Source organism: Natrix helvetica, assembly GCF_964273705.1.
Source record: "Natrix helvetica genome assembly, chromosome: 4".
NCBI classification, from domain to species: Eukaryota; Metazoa; Chordata; class Lepidosauria; order Squamata; family Natricidae; genus Natrix; species Natrix helvetica.
In genome coordinates, this window is record NC_138550.1 from 171,020,174 (window position 1) to 171,039,962 (window position 19,789).

General features: G+C 44.4%; 1 protein-coding gene across 2 annotated transcripts in view; it reads left to right on the forward strand.

Annotated features, from left to right (window-relative positions):
* The window catches only part of RECQL4 (RecQ like helicase 4), a 31,009-nt gene that overhangs the window by 241 nt on the left and 10,979 nt on the right, over nt 1-19,789 (forward strand). Inside the window, exons 2-18 of one of the 2 annotated variants that reach the window (XM_081951943.1) lie at nt 1,997-2,099; nt 2,231-2,264; nt 3,045-3,154; nt 3,883-4,026; nt 5,340-6,436; nt 6,567-6,666; nt 7,722-7,851; nt 9,683-9,805; nt 9,993-10,139; nt 10,818-10,910; nt 12,206-12,342; nt 13,862-13,945; nt 15,011-15,199; nt 15,513-15,695; nt 16,992-17,190; nt 18,319-18,596; nt 19,299-19,436. In XM_081951943.1, the coding sequence (XP_081808069.1) occupies nt 2,016-2,099; nt 2,231-2,264; nt 3,045-3,154; nt 3,883-4,026; nt 5,340-6,436; nt 6,567-6,666; nt 7,722-7,851; nt 9,683-9,805; nt 9,993-10,139; nt 10,818-10,910; nt 12,206-12,342; nt 13,862-13,945; nt 15,011-15,199; nt 15,513-15,695; nt 16,992-17,190; nt 18,319-18,596; nt 19,299-19,436 (3,270 nt within the window). In that variant the 5' untranslated portion in view covers nt 1,997-2,015. The remainder of the gene's footprint in view (nt 1-1,996; nt 2,100-2,230; nt 2,265-3,044; nt 3,155-3,882; nt 4,027-5,339; nt 6,437-6,566; nt 6,667-7,721; nt 7,852-9,682; nt 9,806-9,992; nt 10,140-10,817; nt 10,911-12,205; nt 12,343-13,861; nt 13,946-15,010; nt 15,200-15,512; nt 15,696-16,991; nt 17,191-18,318; nt 18,597-19,298; nt 19,437-19,789) is intronic. The other variant, XM_081951944.1, reaches the window with a different exon arrangement.

The following is a 19,789-nucleotide window of genomic DNA, read 5'->3' on the forward strand; positions in this document are numbered from 1 at the left end:
CCAAGCCAGTGGCAGTCACGATTGAGCGGGGGGCGCAGCGTCCTAACTGTGGAATTGGAGGGACTTTGGAGCCCCTCCTGCACTGTTCTCCCGTGAGGCAGCGCCCTGACACCCACACGTCCCCCTCCCAGCCCCCTCAGAACTGCCTCTCCCCCCTCCCCGTCCCACCTTTAGGAGCCGAAGCCTACTGCTGAAAAGCGAGAGGGTCTTTATTCGCTTCTTTATATTTATTTACTTATTAGCCCATTGCTGGAAAGAGGTGTGTGTGTGTGTGTGTGTGTGTATTTCCTTCTATCTATCCATCCATCATATATCTTTCTATTATCTCCCTCTCTGTCTTTCTATTTATTATCTATCTTTCTTTCTATTTTTCTTTCTATTTATCATTATCTCTAGCTATCTATCTCTTTATTTCTATTTATCTATAGCTATCTATTATCTATATCTTTCTATTACCTTTCCCTCTATCTTTCTATTTTTCTTTCTATTTATTATCTATATCTATCTATCTATCTATATATATATCTTTATTTCTATTTATCTCTATCTATTATCTATATAGCTTTCTATTATCTCTTTCTATTTATTATCTTTCTATTTTTCTTCCTATTTATCTATTATCTATATCTATCTATTTCTATTAATCTATCTATCTATATCTATTATCTGCATCTATCTCTTATCTCTCCCTCTCTTTTTATTATCTATCTGTCTATTTCTTTCTATTTTTCTATTTTTCTATTATCTATCTATTTATCTATATCTAGTTATCTATATCTTTATTTCTATTTATCGTTGAAAAGCAAAGTTGTCTCACATTTATTTATTTACTTATTTATTGGAAAGCAAGGTTTTTTTATTCATCCACTGTTGAAAAGCAAGGGGCTCTCCCATTTATTTATTGGAAAGCCAGGGTTTTTTTCTATCTATCATCCATCCATCCATCCATCTATCTATGTCCATCCACTGCTGAAAAGAAAGGGGTCTTATTCATTCATTCGATTTTTAGAAAACAAGGGTGGGTGTTATTGATTTGATTTTTATATCTTGCCTTGATTACTTTATAAATGGTTAGTTTGGCATTCTCAAGATTTGCAGGCCAGGCCTGTGACCCAAGTGGAAGAAAGCTTCCTTTCTTGTCATCCTCTTTGTCTTTTCCTCCTGCTTCTACTTCTGTGCTTTCCTTTCTCGAATCAAAGGGCAAAAATTCTGCAGAAGGTCTGTGGGTTCTTGTATACCCCCTATTCTTGTGTCTTGTGCCTTCCCGAGAAAGCCCTGATGATGATGATAATGATGATGATGATTTATTAAAGAAAACAATGGTAGTACCAACAGTGACAGGATTGGATTGCCTTGAGTGCAATCCCAAAACATTGGGAGCACCACTTGAATACCTTTGGCATTGATACATTCGCCGTCAGTAAATTGCAGAAGGCACCTTTACTCAGAACAGCTAGCATCCTGCAATGATACAGTACCTCTAACACCATCAAACATCCAGACCTGCCTATCCCAGGTCCTTGGGAAGGACTCAAGAGGTGGACAAAAAGGCCAAATCCAGTCTGAACTTCTGGCTGACTGCAAGGAACACAATTTATTAAACATTAGCACGTTGTGGGGAAAAAAGGAAACGGTAACTCTGTTGTCATAGCTTTGACAGGACAGACTCAAATAACAAAGCCATCCCAGCCATGATAGCTGTCCTCTGAAAAAGATCTCCAGTTAAAGTATAAAAAGTTTTTTTTAAAAAAATAATTCTATATCTATGCTTAAATTGCAGGACAATGAATAAAATATTTCAAAGTGGAATTTTAAAGTTGCAGAGTTGTCTATCTAAATCTGAATGAGAATATTGTGCGATGATTGATGTTTGTGTTAAGGACTTGGGTCATAGTCTTTGTACTGTGTTCTCTCATGGTGTTTCTTGCTAAATTTTCTGATGGAGTTTTCTTGGGGCTAATTTACCTGACATTCTGTCTTTTCATACGGTTTTCAGGAAATTGCCAAATGGAAATATGGACCCGTTGGACAAAATTAAAGTCCTACTGAAAAAATGGGAGACATCTTTTTTTCAGGAGCAGCAGAGGAAGCCCTGCAAGGTATTTGGAATGTAATTAAATATCAGATTGTCATAGTTTTCAATGTTATATTGTTAGGCTAATGAAACCATTTTCAACACAACTGTAATCAAGCAGATTTCCAAAATTATTTCTTTGTGTTTGTTTTCCAGGCAGATGTCCTGGATGCTCCTGAAAAAATAAAAAGTAAGCATGATTCTTCTCTACAACACATTATAGTCCTGCGTATGAAGGTACAGTAGTAGATGTGATAAAATATCAGTTTTGATCAGTGGAAAGTGATAGTTCTTTGCAAACATTTAAAATGCTATGTTTTGATCATTTTCTCATCAGAAAGTAGGTAGGGAAGACAAGAAATCTGTATCTAAAACTTTTTCATTAGATGCTAATGGCAATTATTTTACAATACATTGATACTCATTTTAATTGCATTGCTATATATTTTGTCAAAATGTATTCTTAGTTTTAACTTTTTACTATCAGAAAACAAAAAATGTGAATGGCATCGAGGGAGTAATAATATAGCAGGACATTGTGATGACTAGCATCAAACAAACTGTTTTTCAGGTCCACCCTTAGACAGTCCCTCTCAACGCCAACATTGTCACAGATTTGTACATGTGGTTTTTTTCCTTTATGGACTGAAGCTAAAGTTTCATTCATTTAGAAGAACAATAGCTAAATCTTTCCTTCTCGACTTCTAGCAACTGTGACTTCAGTGAGTTGTAACTGAACAACACTTCAGTGGTTTAATAAGATTCTTCACTGGGGTGTGCAAAACATTTTATTCTAAGGGTAACATTTCACAAACTTCTTGTCCTTTGCCCTCATGTTTTGAATGTGAAACTATTTTTGAGTGCAAAGTGAACAACTGGATAACCTACCTAAAGATGATTGTCCATTTGAGGGATTACAGAATTAATTTGGCTACATGATTCTCAGCTCAAAAATCTCATTTGTGCACAGAACTGTACAGGGAGTACAAGGCTCTAAAGGAATCCAAGGGGCATCATGATCATCCTGAATCTGTCATGACCTGCCAGCAAGAAAATCAGGAACTGGTAGCACCAGAAAAGGTATTGAAAGGGACACCGTTTTCCTGGATGGCCAAATAGGCCCTTGAGAACGTAAACTGGCAAATTATGATCCAACAAATTAGAAATATGAACATTGGAGACAAATGGGGAAATATGATAGAAGCTATATACACTTCCCAAAAGGCACACGTAATACTCAATGGGGATTCCAGAAAGAGCCACTGTGTTTTGCAAATATGTTGTTCTGTCTGAGCCCTAATCTTGAAAGTGGGTGGGGTGGGGGTCATTCTGCCTTCTTCTTTTAAGGCAAAACTTGCTTAAACATCACCAACATCTCAGTTGTTGGGTTTTTATAACATGCTAAACCTAGTTATTACAATAGTCGAGTTTATGGGTTCACATTAATACAATACACATGTGCCTTGTGAATGTGGCCCCCAGATCTTTAATTGTTTTCCTGAAATTTCTTACGGCGAGTTAGCATTTCCTTGACTCCTTTTATACACCACATCCAAAACTCACTGGTTGTGTTTGCACAATATACAAATACTAGTTTACCTAATCATTTAATTTACCCATTTAACCCAACTGTCATGATTTGCATAGTATATACAATTAATCACACCTGCTGCATTCACACAAGAGGGCAACCAAAAAAAAACAATTGTCAAGTTTGTGACTTCACCTGGGTCTTTTTGAAAAAGTCTTTTTGGTACAGTTATTAACAACTGAGTTGTCTTTCTATCTTCTCACTACTTGGGTTGAAGGCACCTGATTCCGGTTCCTGGGGATCACACCTGAATCGAGGACTAAAAGTTTCTAAACTGACCAGGCAGAATCCAGAAGTCTTGCAGGCCTCTGCACAGCATTTTGGGATGAAGCTGAAATGCAACTTAGGTGCAAAAATTAAGGTCTGAAAACTTTGTGATTGTTGAGAAATGTATAGTTGCTATATAATGGCACTTTCTGAGTTCAAAGAATGCAATTATATATTGTGCAAAAGATTGTAGTGTTAGAACGTAGAAGTACTGTAGCTTGATTTCTGAAGGATGAAAGTCATTGAAGAATCAAAGGGACCAATTCTGTTTAAAAAAATATTTCTTATCCCTGCTCTGTTGTCAACAAACATAAAACATGCATCTCATTCTGAGTTAATTAGATAGTTCCTATAGTATTTATCTGGGCTCATAGCTACCAATAGAACCGTTCAACATTTGATCTGGAAGGGAAGTCTACATTTACGAGTCATTTTCTTATTATATTAAACTGTGATTGTGACTAAAGAAATAAGAAAATCAAGTCAAATAAATAACATGAACGAAGATTAGAAAAGTCTTCTACAAATGTATCACTCTAGTCCAAAAATACAGAAATCTCACGAAAAAACAGAGAAATAGAATGCCGAGAGAAAATTGAAAGGAAATTTTTCCCACCATTTCTTTTGTTTTTTTTAATAAAAAGATCGGATTGCCTACTTGCCTAGTTACCCAATTTATCTCTTATTTTAAATATAACTTTCTCATATGAGTAAACAAGAATAGTTCTAGAGGCTGTCATAATTTATACTTTGATTAACCCAACGTATAGTCTTGATTATTTGAATTCTGACATTGTAAGTAAGGGTAGGGGAGAAAGAATGATAAAATTAGGCCCAAATTTCTTCCCAAACCTGCTAAATGAGCCCCAATTTTAAACTGACTCAGTCTTTCTCCTGCCTTGTGGCATGAAGAATATATTCACCATCAAGAGTTTCTTGGATAGATGGATAATATTAAAGGTTGGGGGGGGGGGGATGACATTGCCCTAGGTCTACACTACAGGCCACCCAGCCAAGCAGTAGATGAACTTTTTGCTAGTCAGCTAACTAAGGTATGTAGGAAGCACACCACAATAGTAGTGGGACACCAACTGGGAAACAAACTCGGCACCAAGTGGAAAATCCAACAGGTTCCTAACAAACCTAGCAGACAACTTTGTTTCCCAAAAAGTAGAGAAGGGAACAAGGAGATCAGCCATATTGGACTTAATTCTCACTAACAGAGAGGATGGTGGTATAAATTGGGAAAAATAAAACATGCAAGGAGATTGCAGGCAACTGTAAAACAGCAAAAATAAAATAAATGTTAGATTTCAGAAGCTAAAAATATTGTATTAGTTTTCTGCATTGATATCCATCTGATTCTACTAATTGTGCTTTTTTTTTTTTTTTTACTTTTGATCCCAGGAATGTCCTATTACTTTAAGGAGATCCCTCACTCCCAAAAGGAAACCAGTTCAGGTAGCACAGAAGGATGGACCTCAGATTGAAAAAGTTGTGCCTTTCCCATCGCCAGAAGTTACTTCGTTAAAAACTAATCCCAATGATTTGCCTGGTTCTAATGCCAAGGAACTTACAGCTCTCCTTCCTTCTTCGTTTCCAGACTTGGCTGGCACCCAGCTCCGTTTTCCTGGTCGGAAACAGAGGCTGTTGTCATCGGATCAGTTTCAGTGGCAAAAGCAGACAGTCACGAAACGATTGAGCAGTTTGGATGCTGGGTGGCTAGACAGGTGCCAAGGGACAAAATGTGAGAGTAGAGAGGAACAAATCAAAGATTGCAGTTTGGACCCAGCTGACAGGGCAGGGCCGTACCGAGGATTGCCAGAAAGCATTTCTTTGCAAACACAGCCTCCGTTTCTCCAACCTGGGAAAAGAAAACGGGAGAAAGATTGCCAATCTCCTCAAAAAAATTGTCAGCAAGACGTATTAGAGAGGCAGCCCGTGGTCCAGAGTCCAGAAGACCTGAGTACACCGAGCACACGGGATAATCCAGATTCATACAAAGAAAGGATCAGTGTAGCATTCAGTGCAACCAGTGCTGAAATTCCTGCCACTGAGCAGATTCAGAACCTGGAGGCTGGCAGAAAAGATGACAGCCGGAAAACAGAGGAGCATCTTCTGCAAGGAGCTTCCTCCAGGCTGAGTGGTGCTTCATGTGATTGGCAGAGCGGGCAGCGTCCCCTCACCAAGAAAGGGAAAATGCCAAGCAAGAAAAGGCGCCTGGATCCTGCAGCCGACGATCAAGTTGCTCCTGACATTTCTAAACACGGCGTTTGCACAAAGCGCCAAAGGACTAAGGAGCTGGTTGAGGACAGCCACGACAAAAAACTGCACCCTGCAGTCAATCAGCAGCCAGGAAAGGATGAATATGACTTTGACCAAGACATGGCCAAAGTGCAAGAGGAGAAGAAGGAGGAGATGGTTCCACTTCTTTCTGAAAATATACTTGGGGACCTGGTTGAGGAAAATTGTCCTAAGAGGAGTGGGAAGCCCAGCGTGCCAAGGTATCTACCCTCACCTTTTCCTGGAGGGAGGAACTGGCTGGGGAATTCTGGGAGTTAAAGTCCTCAAAGCCTTAAAGTTGCCAAGGTTGGATACTCCTGCCTTGCACTGATCTGAGTTTTTCCCTCCCAGGCTGCCACCAAAGAAATGTGGCAATTTTGTCCGTCTCAATATGAAAACAAAATCCCATGTAAACAGTTATGCCTTGAAGGGAAAACACCTTCGCAAGCAGGTAAGTTGCCTTATGGCCAACCTCCATAGTGGGTCAACACATTGAGAGTTTTTAACTGGTTCTCAGATTTCATGCTTGATCATCTTTTCCCCCCCCATGCTAGAGAATTGACTACAGGTAATTCTTGACTTACGACCCCAATTGAGCCCAAAATTTCAGTTGCTAAGCAAGGCTGTTTTTAAATGAGTTTTGTTCCATTTTACAACCTTGCTTGCTGCAGTTATTAAGTGAATCGCTGCAACTGTGAAGTTAGCAAGAAAGTTGTTAAGTGACTCTGGCTTCCCCATTGACTTTGTTTGTCAGAAGGTTGCAAAAGGTGGGGGGGGGGGTGTCACATAATCCCAGGACACTGAAACTGTCATAACTGCATGTCAGTTGCCAAGCATCCGAATTTTGATCAGGTGACCTTGGGGAGACTGCAGTGGTCATGTGAAAAAACACTCATAAGTCACTTCTTTTCAGTGCCATTGTAACTTCAGGCAGTCACTAAACGAATAGTTGTAAGATGAGGACTACCTCTATTAGAAGTTAAAACCACGGGTCTTATTGAGAGATCAAGCAAGAATAGCCCAATTTCTCTTCTGCTTAATTTGTTTATTAAAGTTATATGCTGCTCCTATCACTGACAAGGGCGGCTTACAAGCCTTAAAAAAGACCCAATATAAAAACAATTACAATTACAATGCTACCTTATATAAAAACTAAAACCGGGGAAATAGATGGCAGCGGGATGAGGTCTTTTTACCCCATCAACCACCTCCAGCAGACAGCGCCCCTTTTGGGGCCCCAAACCATGTGGCAAAACTAGGTTTTGATACCCTTCTGGATGGCCACCACAGTGGGAGCCGTTCTCATTTCCAGTGGCAGGATGTTTCACAGGGCTGGGTCTCTTCTCTTTGAGTCTGCCAGTCAGAATTCCTTGGCCGATGGGGTCTGCAGCAGCCTAGTCCCATTGGGGCAAGACGGCTCCTCGGATAATTCCCTGAAGTCACCCGCTACGTAGGGAAGGATGAACCAGGCCTTCTTTGCCTCACCTGTATTTTGGTCCTGCCTAGGTGTGGAAGCAGAAGTGGCAGAAAAAGGGGCAGCAGTTTGGCGGAGGTGGCAGGCTCGTGGACCGAAGTTCTGACACGTGCTTCAAATGTGGGGGACGTGGTCACTGGGCTTCCCAGTGCAAAGGTGCAGGTGGGTCTGGCTGGCTGACGTTATCAAACTGGAAAGTCTGGTGGCAGAATCCTGGTCAGTTAGCAAAGGTTGCCTTGAAGTTCCAGAGGGACACACTGTATTGACCTGAAAAGACCATTCTGAATTTGAGACCGTGGCCTCTCCTGCCAAAGAAATAGTAAAAAACAAAAACAAAAGAAACGTCCTTACCTTGTTTATCTAGTTTTTTTTTAAAACTACAATAGTGGAATATAAACACTAACAACAACCGAAAGAGCACAACAGTGGTTACCTAATGAGAAAAAATAAATCTACTGGTATGTACATTGTTGGTAATTAAAATAAACACGAGAGGAAAAACCTTTTTTGTTAGAAAAAGGAAAACTTTATTCTTAGAAAAAAAGGATAAGAAAAAAAAACTACTGGTATATTCCATCAACTCAGTAACAGTACAGAATTAAATAAGTCCTTATGTTTAATTAATCAACCAGAGAAGCAACCTGGAATTAAGGAGTATCTTACATAAATAAATGATTAATCATAAACCACTTACATCTAACAAAGTCCTATACCATTCAACAATTTACTGCGACCAGTGCTTTCACAAGTTTCATAGATTTTATTGTTTTATTGTTAAATTTCTACCATTATTTCTGGCAGTATAATTGCTTCTGTCATGTGTTTTTAAATCATCTTGAGAGATTTCTTCCAATTCAGCATTTCCCAGTAAATTAATTATTTACTAAACAGTTACATATGTCTTATCTTAATGTAACTGAGCATTAAAATAATTAAACTGGTAATTAATAACCTCTCATTGCATAACTGACTATTGTTGGCTTGAATTCCAGATGTAAAATTGTATTGCTTTTCTTGCTTTTCTCGTGTGAGCCAATAATTTCCCATTTTTCTTCCCCGATTCCGCTGATTAATGCATTTCAAAGAAGAATCGAATTGTTCTGAACATATTAGCTGAACAAAGAGCCATTCCTGTACATGGAATGTATATTTCTCAAGGTCAATTTCCCAATTTTAATTAGGCTTAATCAGTAGCAGAGGCATTTAAAAAGCATTGATAGAATTATCAAAACCAAAATAAACATAACAGAAACATGCTGTTGGGCTTGTTATCACCTGGTCATTTAGAAAAGAAGAGCCTTCGACTGCATTTATAGTGAAAGGTATATTTTTACTAAAGCCAAGTGGTTACAAAATAGAAAAAGCCGGATCTGAGGTTTCATCTGCTAAAGCTGCCTACTCACTTTCCCTTTTCCCAAGTCCTTCCCCTTATCTCCCTGGTGTCCAATAGAATTCAAACATAGTGTTTTGGTAACAGTTCTGGTGCTTGCTGAGCTCGGCATCTGCATTCCATTCCCAGGGTTGTGGCCTTGGGGTTGGTCAGCCAATGTCTCTGGTGGGCACTTGGAGTGGTTTATTTTTCTTATCTCCCCCCACCCCCACCCAACAGCTCCCCCCCCCCCCCCCGCTAATCATGGTTCATGGCAGCCTGGCATCAGCAAAGCAGTAATTGGACGAAGCAGAATGGCAGCACTGACACTTACATGTGGCGCAGTGGTTAGCGTGCATTCCTGCAGGCTACTTCTGCTGACTGCTGGCTGCCTGCAATTTGGCAGTTCGAATTTCACCAGGTTCAAGGTTGATTCAGCCTTCCATCCTTCCGAGGTTGGTAAAATGAGGTGTCAGATTGTTGGGAGCAAGAAGCTGACTCTGTATACCACTTAGGGCTGTAAAGCATTGTAAAGCAGTATATAAATGTAAGTGCTATTGCTACAGTCACTGAGCTACAGTAACAGAAAACGTTATTTGCATTCCTTTGGTGTCGTCCATACAGCTCGACTCCCTGCTACCGATGCCCACCCGGAGGACAAGAGCTGTGCTGCTGAAGAGGAAGTACCCTTGTTAACTCTGGAGGAAGTGGCTGAGATGACCAATACGACTTACACAAAAATTTCAAGTAAGGGACAAGACCTACCATGCTCCGCCATGCCAGAGCATCTGCTTTTGGAATCGTGTCTGGGTTGTCTCAAACCAGGAGATGAGGCATAGCATCCCCATGAGGTTGAGGTGGGTTGCCGTTAAGGCTATTAATCACAATGCTCCCTCATAGGACAAGAATTCCTATGTCAATTCTCCTTTCTCAGCAAAGAGTAAGAACAGCCAAGAAACCCCGGAGCAGTCTGCTCAGGAAGAAAGTTACCTGCAAATAGGAAGGCCTGCACCCGATACGTTCACTCCACCGGCACCAATAGAGCCTTTCTACAAATTGGGGCCAGATAAGAAGGTGAGAGGTAAGATTCGGGCTGTGAGGAAAACAAATTCTGGAGGAAGGCTAAAACCTTTGGAAAACGGTTGCAGGAATTATGTATGTCTAGTCTGGTGAAAAGAAGGAGTAGGGGTGATATGACAGCAGGGTTCCGATATTTGAGGGGCTGCCACAAGGAAGAGGGGATCCACCTATTCTCCGAAGGCCCTCAAGGCAGGACAAGAAGCAACAGATGGAAACTAATCAAGGAGAGAAGCAACCTGGAATTAAGGAGAAATTTCCTGACAGTGAACACAATTAATCAGTGGAACAACCTACCTCCAACAATGGAGGTTTTTATGAAGAGATTGCACAACTATTTGTCTGAAATGGTATAAGGTTTCCTGTCTGATCAGAGGGTTGAACTAGAAGACCTCTAAAGCCCCTTCCAACCCTGTTATTCTTCCGTTGTTATTATTCTGAAAAACATAGAAGGCATGTATGCTAATTGAGGCAGCTTTGAAGTTCTCAATTGCCCTGCCCTCCTAAACCTCCAGTTCTTCAGAATCTGGAATCTTTTGTACAGAGTCTGTATCTTTATAGCTGAAATGGCCACAGAGTACAATTGAAGGTGTATTGAAGGTGTCTTTGTTCAGCTCTTCCTGCTGAGTCTTCCCTGGGGACGGGCATTCCCAACTGAGGTTGTGCCCTATGTCTTGTCCAGATACGCCTCCTGAAGTGTTCCAAGCACTGGCTGAGCTGGGCTATACTTCCTTCCGGCCAGGACAGGAAACCGCAGTGATGAGGATACTTTCAGGTAAGGCGTAAAGAAACAAACCCGCTTACTTGGATCTTGGCAGTTGTGGTGGCCAGGTATTTCTGTCAAGCCTTCTGACAAGAAGAACCAACAGGTGACTGTTGGTTGACTTTGGTTTGTCCTAGTCTCCTGACAGAGTCTGGTGGGATAACACTGGCACTGATGGGTGGCAGGCACAAAAAGTGTCTCCCTTTTTTCCTGGAATGCTTGTGTCACTACACAGGAGAGAAGTTATGTATGCCCCGTGGTGAGTCTCCACTTACCGGAAGCTCCCTCCTGTCTATTGAGAACACTCCTCAGTAGGGCCTAGAGACAATGCACGTTTTGTGTTATGAAGTACGATTTTGTGTTGCAAAAAATGAATAAAAAGATTCAAAATAAATACACACACTAGCCGAGATAGTTAGGCAGTAAATGGTAAACTCAGGCATGGGAATACAGCCAGGTTTTAAGAGCCACGCAAAGGGCCAGAAGAGTTGGGGGTCATTCTGATCTCCAAGGGGAGAATATTCCAGAGAGCAGGGGCGCACTGCAGAAAAGGCCCACCTTGTAGTCACTGTCAGGTGACGCTCTTTGGCTGATGGGCTCTGCAGATTCCCAGTTTGCTGGATCAAATTGGATGGGTGGAGATTCTTGGGAAACTCTTTAGACTGACTTGCCCTGTAGGATCACTGTGGGCAGTTCCCTACCAGCAACACTTGAACTGACAGGCGCTCTGTAACTGTCAGAAAAGGACCTATTGTTTTGTTTTCTGGCAATCTGGAGAAACATTTTCCTCTTCTTGCATTCACAAGATCGCTTGGAACCCTTTAAAATCTTCAGCGATGTAGGTTCAGGCTTGTTGGTTCGTTTGTTGTTTATTTATTGGATTTATATGCCGCCCTTTTCCCAAAGGACTCAGGGTGGCATACAACATTAAAAAAAACACATATTACAAAAGTTAAAAAGGAAATTAGATAAGAGTATCCCAAAACAAACCCAATTAATATTAACAATAACATTTTAGAAATTAGATTAAAATTAACAAATCAATCATTTATAGGCTGCATATTTTAAAGGCCTGACTGGTCAGTCAGTGAAACAGGCTGCCACGTGTAGTGGGGAGATTTTCCCTGAAGGTCTTCATATACTGAAATTCAGTGATCCTCTGCTCTAGCTGTTGTAATGAATCTTGCACTGAACCGGGGGTGGGCTAGATGTTCTTTCAGGTACCTTCTAGCACTGCAATTTCTGTGCGAGTGCCAGCACCGGGGAAGGTTCCTGCGGCTGACTCTGCTGGCTTCACTCTCTTGCAGGGCTCTCCACCTTGGTGGTCTTGTCAACAGGGATGGGGAAATCTCTCTGCTACCAGCTCCCTGCGTATCTGTACAGCAGACGGTCCCGGTGTATCGCTTTGGTGATCTCCCCTTTGGTGTCGCTGATGGACGACCAAGTAAGCTGGGATGTGCCCTTGGTTTGGGAGCTGGGGGGTGGGGGAGGCTGTGGGGTGACACCTCGAATCGTGTGCTCGGAAGCAACCCGTGCAGTTCAGAGGTCTTCCCTCACTGCATGCGGTGCTGCGTTGGGAACCAATTGGAGCTTCTAGGTCAGTGAGGGCAAAACTTTTCGGCACCGAGTGCCCAAACCAGAACGCGTGTGCGTGTGCTGGAGAGCCAGGAACCCAAAGGCCGGCTGGCCAGCATGCACAAGCCTGTTTTTTGGCCGTTCCCAGGCCATTTTCGGGCTGTTTTTCAGGCCATTTTCTGGCGCTCCAGTGCCCGTGAAGACCGGCTGCTGGAAACCAGAGGAGCAGCTGGCAACGGCACATGTGCCCATAGAGAGGGCTGTGCGTACCACCTCTGGCATGCGTGCCATAGGTTCGCCATCACAGTTCTAGGTGGTCTTCAAGGGCAGCCCCATGTAGAGAGCTGTGAGGCGGCCGGGGCATAACTGACCATCTGAAGAGCCCCCAATCTAGGAAAAGGGCACAACTGGCATACCAGATGGAGGCCATCCTGGTCACAGCTGCCACCTGCTCTTTGAGCAAGAGCTTTGAGGCCAGGAAAAGCCCCCAATTGTCCACCCTCTTTAAAGCCTTGCCTGGCATGCGGTCCGGGTGACTCAAGGAGCCATCTCACCCCACTGGGACTGGCCCACCCCACCCTCACTGACTGTCAGCCTCTGTTTCGCTATTTGCTTTCGGCTGCCATTGAAACGGGGAGGTGGGCCTGGTATTTGGGGGGGGGAGTTTAAATACAGGAGAGATTGTAAAATGGGAGTTTGGGTCTCACCGTCTACTGCGCATGCTGGAGATTAGCGCTTGGTGTCGGTCAAGGCCAACCGTCCTGCATACCGACCTGATGATGCTCCTTGAAGACGGAACTCACATCACACCTAAGGGATTTGCAGATTGGACACTGGGATGAGGGTTACCATGGGGAGGGGGTTTGGTCACATATTGCTATGTATGATTTCGTGTGCTTTTGCCTCAGATCTTGCTTTGTTTAGCTACTATCTTTTCATAACCAGTAAAAGTACTCTTAATTCTGCAAAATGGAGTTAAGTGGTTTCTTCCTTGGCTGCTGAGGGAGGCCGGCTTGACACTGACAGAGGAGGCATGCTGTGAACCCCATCAGTCCAGAGATTCTGGCTGGCAGGGTCTAGGAGAAGAGCCTTTGGAACATCTTTTCCCCCTGGAGGGGAACAGGGATCCTATTCCACCATTTCTTTGATACTAGTGTAACTCTTGTCCGGTGCTGAGCTGGCCATGCCAAGTTATCCCAGGCTCTCTGCAGCATGGCTCCCGTGTGCTGGCACAGGGGAGCCAAGGCCAAAATGCACAATTCAGCATTTTTTCTGGAGCCAAAATCGCGGCAATAGGAAAAGCAGCAGGGACTTGGCTCCTGTTCGTTTTCTGGAGAGGTTGCTGGAAGCTCCAACTCTGACTGAGGCACGGTCTGTATTCCTTGCAGGTCTCTGGCCTCCCTCAGCACTTGAAAGCGGTCTGCGTCCACTCCGGCATGTCGAAGGCTCAGCGGGAGGCTGCCATGGAGCGGGTGAGCCATCTGCGTGGGGGCGAAGCTGCCTTGGGGTCACTGAGAACTGTCTTTATTAGGATCCTCCAGACTATACTGCCCCACAAAGCCCCTAATTGTGGGATTTGTAGTCTCAATTGGGGGGTAGCGGTAGGTATATTGGGGTCTGCCAGCCTCCAATTTTGAACTTAAGCAGTAAGTTGGCATCAACTAAGTGAGACAGTTGTTAAGTGAGTTTTGCCCTACTGTATGTCCTTTCTTGCCACAATTAAGTGGATCAATGCAGTTGTTAGATTAGTTAACATGGTTGTTAAGTGAATCTTGCTTGCCCATTGACTTTGCTTGTCAGAAGATCCTCCAAAGGGGATCACGTGACTGCAACCGTCGTAATATGAGTCCATGCCCAAGCGTATGAATTTTGGTCACGTAACCATGGGGATGTTGCAACGATGTAAAAAAACAGCTATAAGTCTTTTTTTTTCCAGTGCTGTTGCAGTGAAACACTCTTTTACCACCGTAATTGTTTCGGATGTCCACTTGTTTACGAGAACGTGGGCTAACATGGAGATTCTCAGTCCTCCTGCTCAACAAGGCTGTGGTTGAATGTCCAACACTGAGCAGGATTGCAATGGAAGTGTCAGACCTTCCCCAGCTGGGTCCCTAGGAAAGAAAGACCCTCGACTCCACTTAGTCAAGGTTCTTTTACGAAGGATTACTGGTTGCTGTGAAAGCAAGGCCAGATCTAAAGTTCCCGCGCAAAGCGCTACAGCTTCTCTCTTTCTCCCTGGCCCTCCTCCCTTGACTCTCCATCTCTGTGTGCTGGGGAGCAGCTCAAATGTTTGGGGTCACCTGGGGCCATTCACATTCTTTTCCCAGACTAGGTGTCTTCAAAGACCCCTGGTTTCTATCAAGCCTATCACACCCACACGCACACACACACACTCCTCTACTCTCCACATGCCAATTGCCTCCTTCCTCTCCCCTGCTGCCCCCTAACAATCTATGACAGGATGCCAAGCAAAGCTGAAGATGGCAGATCTGACAGAAAGCCCGTGTTCCTGACGAACCGAGGTTGTCTTCTTACAGGTAAAGACTGGGAAAGTCCAGGTGCTCCTGCTCTCCCCCGAGGCCTTGGTTGGAGGAGGCCTTTCCAGCAGCAGCTGCCTCCCTCCCGCCGACCAGCTGCCCCCCGTGGCTTTTGCCTGCATTGACGAAGTCCACTGTCTGTCCGAGTGGTCGCATAACTTCCGCCCTTGCTACCTCCGGCTCTGTAAGGTACTGAGGGTGAATGAGTAGAAGTGTGGGTCAGGAGTGAACTATTGTCCTTTCTCATTCTGTCTCTCTCTCTGTGTGTCCCTCTCTTTCTGTCTCTCATTCTTTCTGTCCCACTCTCCCTCTCTCCCCTCTCATCAAAACTTTCCTCGCGCAGTTGGGAAGAACAAAACACAAAGTTTAAATATGTATGTAAGTTTGAGGTGAAGGCAGCATTTTTATTTCTCCAGCTGGGCACGCATAAGCCCACGGCTGGAAGAGAGTCGGCTTCTTGTGCTTTCCAAATTAGATGACCTCGCCATTTCTTTCCCGGCAGGTTCTTCGAGAACGCTTAGGCGTGCGGTGTTTCTTAGGCCTGACAGCAACCGCCACCGTTTCAACGGCACAGGACGTGGCCCATCACTTGGGCATCCCAGAGGGCGAAGGGCTGGCTGTGCGTTCTGTTTCAGTTCCTCCAAACTTGTGTCTCTCTGTCTCTACAGACAGAGACAAGGATCAGGTAAGTCTGGAGCCCAGCCAGATGTTTCCATATCAGAGAGGTGGGTGGGAGTCTTCTTTTAAGAACTTTGCCAGGTGTGTATGTTGAGCCAGAAGATGGAATTTTAAGCTTTTACTAAGAAAACTGGTTTTCTCCATCAACAGGCTCTGCTGTGGTTTGTACCAGCAGGTGCTACACTTTAGAGTGCTTTTCCAGTATCAATACCCAGAGCTCTGGGATGGATCTGTCTTGGTTCAGAAATCCACTGCTGTGGGAGAATTTTTTTGGGATGTCTCTGGAGATTCCCAGTCATCCAGGTCAGGGTTGTCCCAAAGGTGCTTTTTCCAAGAGGCAACTGGACTTTCTGATTTTTCTTTGAAGAGGTTTCGCTTCTTATCCAAGGAGCTTCTTCAGCTCTGACTGGATGGTGGGGAATGGAAGGATGTATATTCTTTGCAGGCAGCTGGTCCTTTGCATTATTTTAGAGAGCCGTTGAAGCTACCTGGAGGCTTCTCTGTCTCCTCAGGGTCACCTGAGTGGTGCAGATGGGCGTGGAGCCTTCTTGGAACTGCTGGAAAGACACTGGTGTGGATTGCAGATAGATGATGCCTTATCTCTCTCCCTCTGCTGAGAGAGGAGCGATGAGGTAGATCAGTGTTGGAGAACCTTTTCGGCACCAAGTGCCGAAAGGGGAGCGGGGGGAGTGCCTGAAACCAGGAGAGCAGTTCATGCATCCGCATGCGTGTGTGCTGGTCATATGGCCTTCTGATTTTTGGCGTGCATGGGTGCACAAAGACCAGCTGGTTGGGGCGCATGCACATGCCAAAAACCAGAAGCTCAGCTTCCCGGCATGTGCATGTGTGCCAGGGAGCTGCTCTTCTGGTGTCTGCCACTCCCTTGTAGGTGAAGCCCTGCACGTGTGTGCGCGCGTTAGAATCCGGGAGAGCAACGGGCAATGGCTGGTGTGCCCAGAGTAATGGCTCTGCGTGCCACTTCCGGCACACGTGCTGTAGGTTTGCCATCACGGACCTAGATGGCCTTTTTGACCCCCTCGTTCAAACCAGCATTCCTCTCTGTCCAAAATGTGGACTTTGCTGTCTTCCAAAGAGCTGAAAAAGCACTTTGGGATTTGTTTGGGATCAATCTCCTAGAACTGAAAAGGAAATCAGGCTGAAAATGCCACAAACAATTCCCTACGTAGGAAATGTGTTGCAGCTGGGTATTATTTTCTTGCAAACAACAGCAGCCTCTTTTCCTAAGGTAGCAAGGAAAACTCTTCTGAATCCCTGTTGGAAAAAAAAATGCTCATTATTGCAGGCTCTCGTAAGTTTGCTGCGAGGGGAAAGGTTTGGAAGCCTGGACTCCATCATTGTGTACTGCACCCGCCGGGAAGAGACGGCTCGGATCGCAGCCTTCATCCGCACATGTTTGCAGGGGGTGAAGCTGAGAAACCCCCCCTGTGAAGGAGAGCCAGAGGGGGAGGACCCTCTCCCCGGAACGAGGAAGAAAGCCAAAGGTAGCTGTTGTCTGGGGATTTATTGGCAGAACTGACCTGGGGAACAGCTGGGGAGGGAATAAGTGATGTGGCAGAAACTCCGTTCTTCTTTTTGTCCCTGATTTATGACCACCGTTGAGTTCAACGTTTTCCCATTGTTAAGCAAGACAGTTGTTACCGTGAGTCTTTCCCCATCTTACAACCTTTCTTGCCACGGTTGTTATGTGAGCAACAGTTATTACCATATTTTTCACAGTATAAGATGCACCTCTCCCCCTTTAAAAGAGCGTGGAAATGGTGCGTCTTATACACCGAATACAGCTATTTTTAGCCTCCTTAAGCTCCACCCTCGCATCCCATTTTTGCGAAAAACGGACCATTTTTCGCAAAAATTGAGGCGTTTTTGCCTTCCCCCATCCCCCCAGCCGCACTCTTCGGGCTTCAGCAGGGCTGGGGGAAGGCAAATATGCCCCTGTTTTTACAAAAACGGCCTGTTTTTCATTTTTGCTTTCATTTTTGCTTTTCCCCATCCCTGCTGAAGCCTGCAGAGTGCTCCTGGGAGCCGGGGAGGAAAAAAAATATGTTTTTTTTCTTACTTACCTCTTTGAAATCTTGGTGCGTCTTATAGTCTGAAAAATAAGGTAAGTGAGCCGCATGGTTGTTAAGTGAATCTGGCTTCCCCACTGACTTTGCTTGCCGGAAGGTCTCCAAAGGGAAATCGGGTGACCCCCGTCATAAATGTGAGTTATTTACCAAGCCTCCGAATTTTGATCACGTGGCCGTTGGGATGCTGCAACGGCCGTGTGAAAAAACCGGTCCTAAGTCACTTTGTTCAGTGCCGTTGTAACTTTGAACGGTCACTAAACGAACGGTTATAAGTCGAGGCCTATCTGCATACCTTTGCCTGCTGCCAAAATGATGCCAGAGCATGAGCCAACTCAGCGCCTCTTTTTCTCAAAAAAGAATTAAATTCTTCTTTAATTTAATTCCAGAATTAAAGCCCAGCTAAACAGACATGAAATCTTTGCTTCTGGAACAGGCTTTTTTTCCCTCAGCCCTTTTGAGCCCTTGAAACAAGTGGCCGTTCGCGTGGCTGCCAGGCTTGCAGTGCGCATTCTCCCCTTCATTCTCCCCTCATTCCCCCCACAGCTAAAAAGAGCATCCGTCGCCCTCTGAAATGGGTGGCCGATGCCTACCACGCCGGCTTGACTGCCCACGAACGCCGCCGCGTGCAGAAAAACTTCATGTCCGGCCAGTTGCGAGTGGTGGTGGCCACGGTGGCCTTTGGGATGGGCTTGGACAAGTCAGATGTGCGCGGGGTTGTGCATTACAACATGCCCAAGAACTTTGAGAGCTATGTGCAGGAGATCGGGCGAGCTGGGAGGGATGGCCAACCTGCCCAGTGTCATCTCTTCCTCAACCCGGAGGTAAAGTACAGCTCATTCTGGGGAGTTTATTCAGAGAACAACTTCAGCTTGAAGACCAGCCACAGGTGTGTGGCTGGTTTTTTTTTTTTTTTTTGAAGCGGGTGGGACTATATTTAAAGCCAATATTTAAAGGGCTGAGACAAAGAAGAGGGAGTCAAACTGTTCTCCAAAGCACCTGAGGGTAGAATAAGAAGCAACGGGTGGAAACTAATCAAGGAGAGAAGCAACTTAGAACTAAAGAGAAATTTCCTGACAGAACAATTGATCAGTGGAACAACTTGCCTTCAGAGGTTGTGGGGGCTCCCTCACTGAAGAGACTGGACCGCCACGTCTGACATGTTATAGGGCTTCCTGCCTGAGCAGGGGGTTGGACTAGAAGACCTCCAAGGTCCCTTCCAACTCTGTTATTCTATTATGTCTTAACATGCTTGTGGAGGAACTTGCGTCTTGTGAAATCAAACGCAGAACCCCAAAACCGATAATCGGGTCTCACTGTAATATTTTATTTATTGAACAGTACGCACTGGAGGAATTCCCTCCCAAAAAGTAATGCAAGGGATCCTGCAAATAAATAGAGGGACTCATATTTATATATTTCAGGGAAGGAGGAGGAAATGATACAGTCGTGCAAAGGCCTAGATAATATATAATAGTAATGCCTATTTTTCTGCCATTCACAAAATTGGCCTTCTCCTTAACCAGGGTGAGGATTTGCATGAACTGAGGCGCCATATTTACGCAGACATGGTTGACGCCTTCACCATCAAAAGGCTCGTGCAAACTGTTTTCCCACCTTGCAGATGCCAAGAGCTTCATCAGAAGCAGCAGGAACTCAACAAGGTGAGGACTGGAGCGTAAAACATAACAAACAGAACGGTTGCCGGAATTGGGTAGCCTAAATAAAGAAAAGCAGGGGTGACATGTTAGCAGTCTTCCAAAATTTGAGGGGCTGCCCCAGAGAAGAGGGGCTCAACCTTTTATCCAAAGCACCTCAAGGGAAAACAAGTAGCAAGAGATGGAAACTAATCTGGGAGAGAAGCAACCTAGAACCAAAAAGAAATTTCCTAACAGTGAGAACAATTAACCAGTGGAACAGAAGTTGCCTTCAGAAGTGGTGAATGCTCCATCACAATGGTTAACACCATTGGTGTTAACCAATTTCGTTGTATTTATTTTGCACAATGCCAATAAAG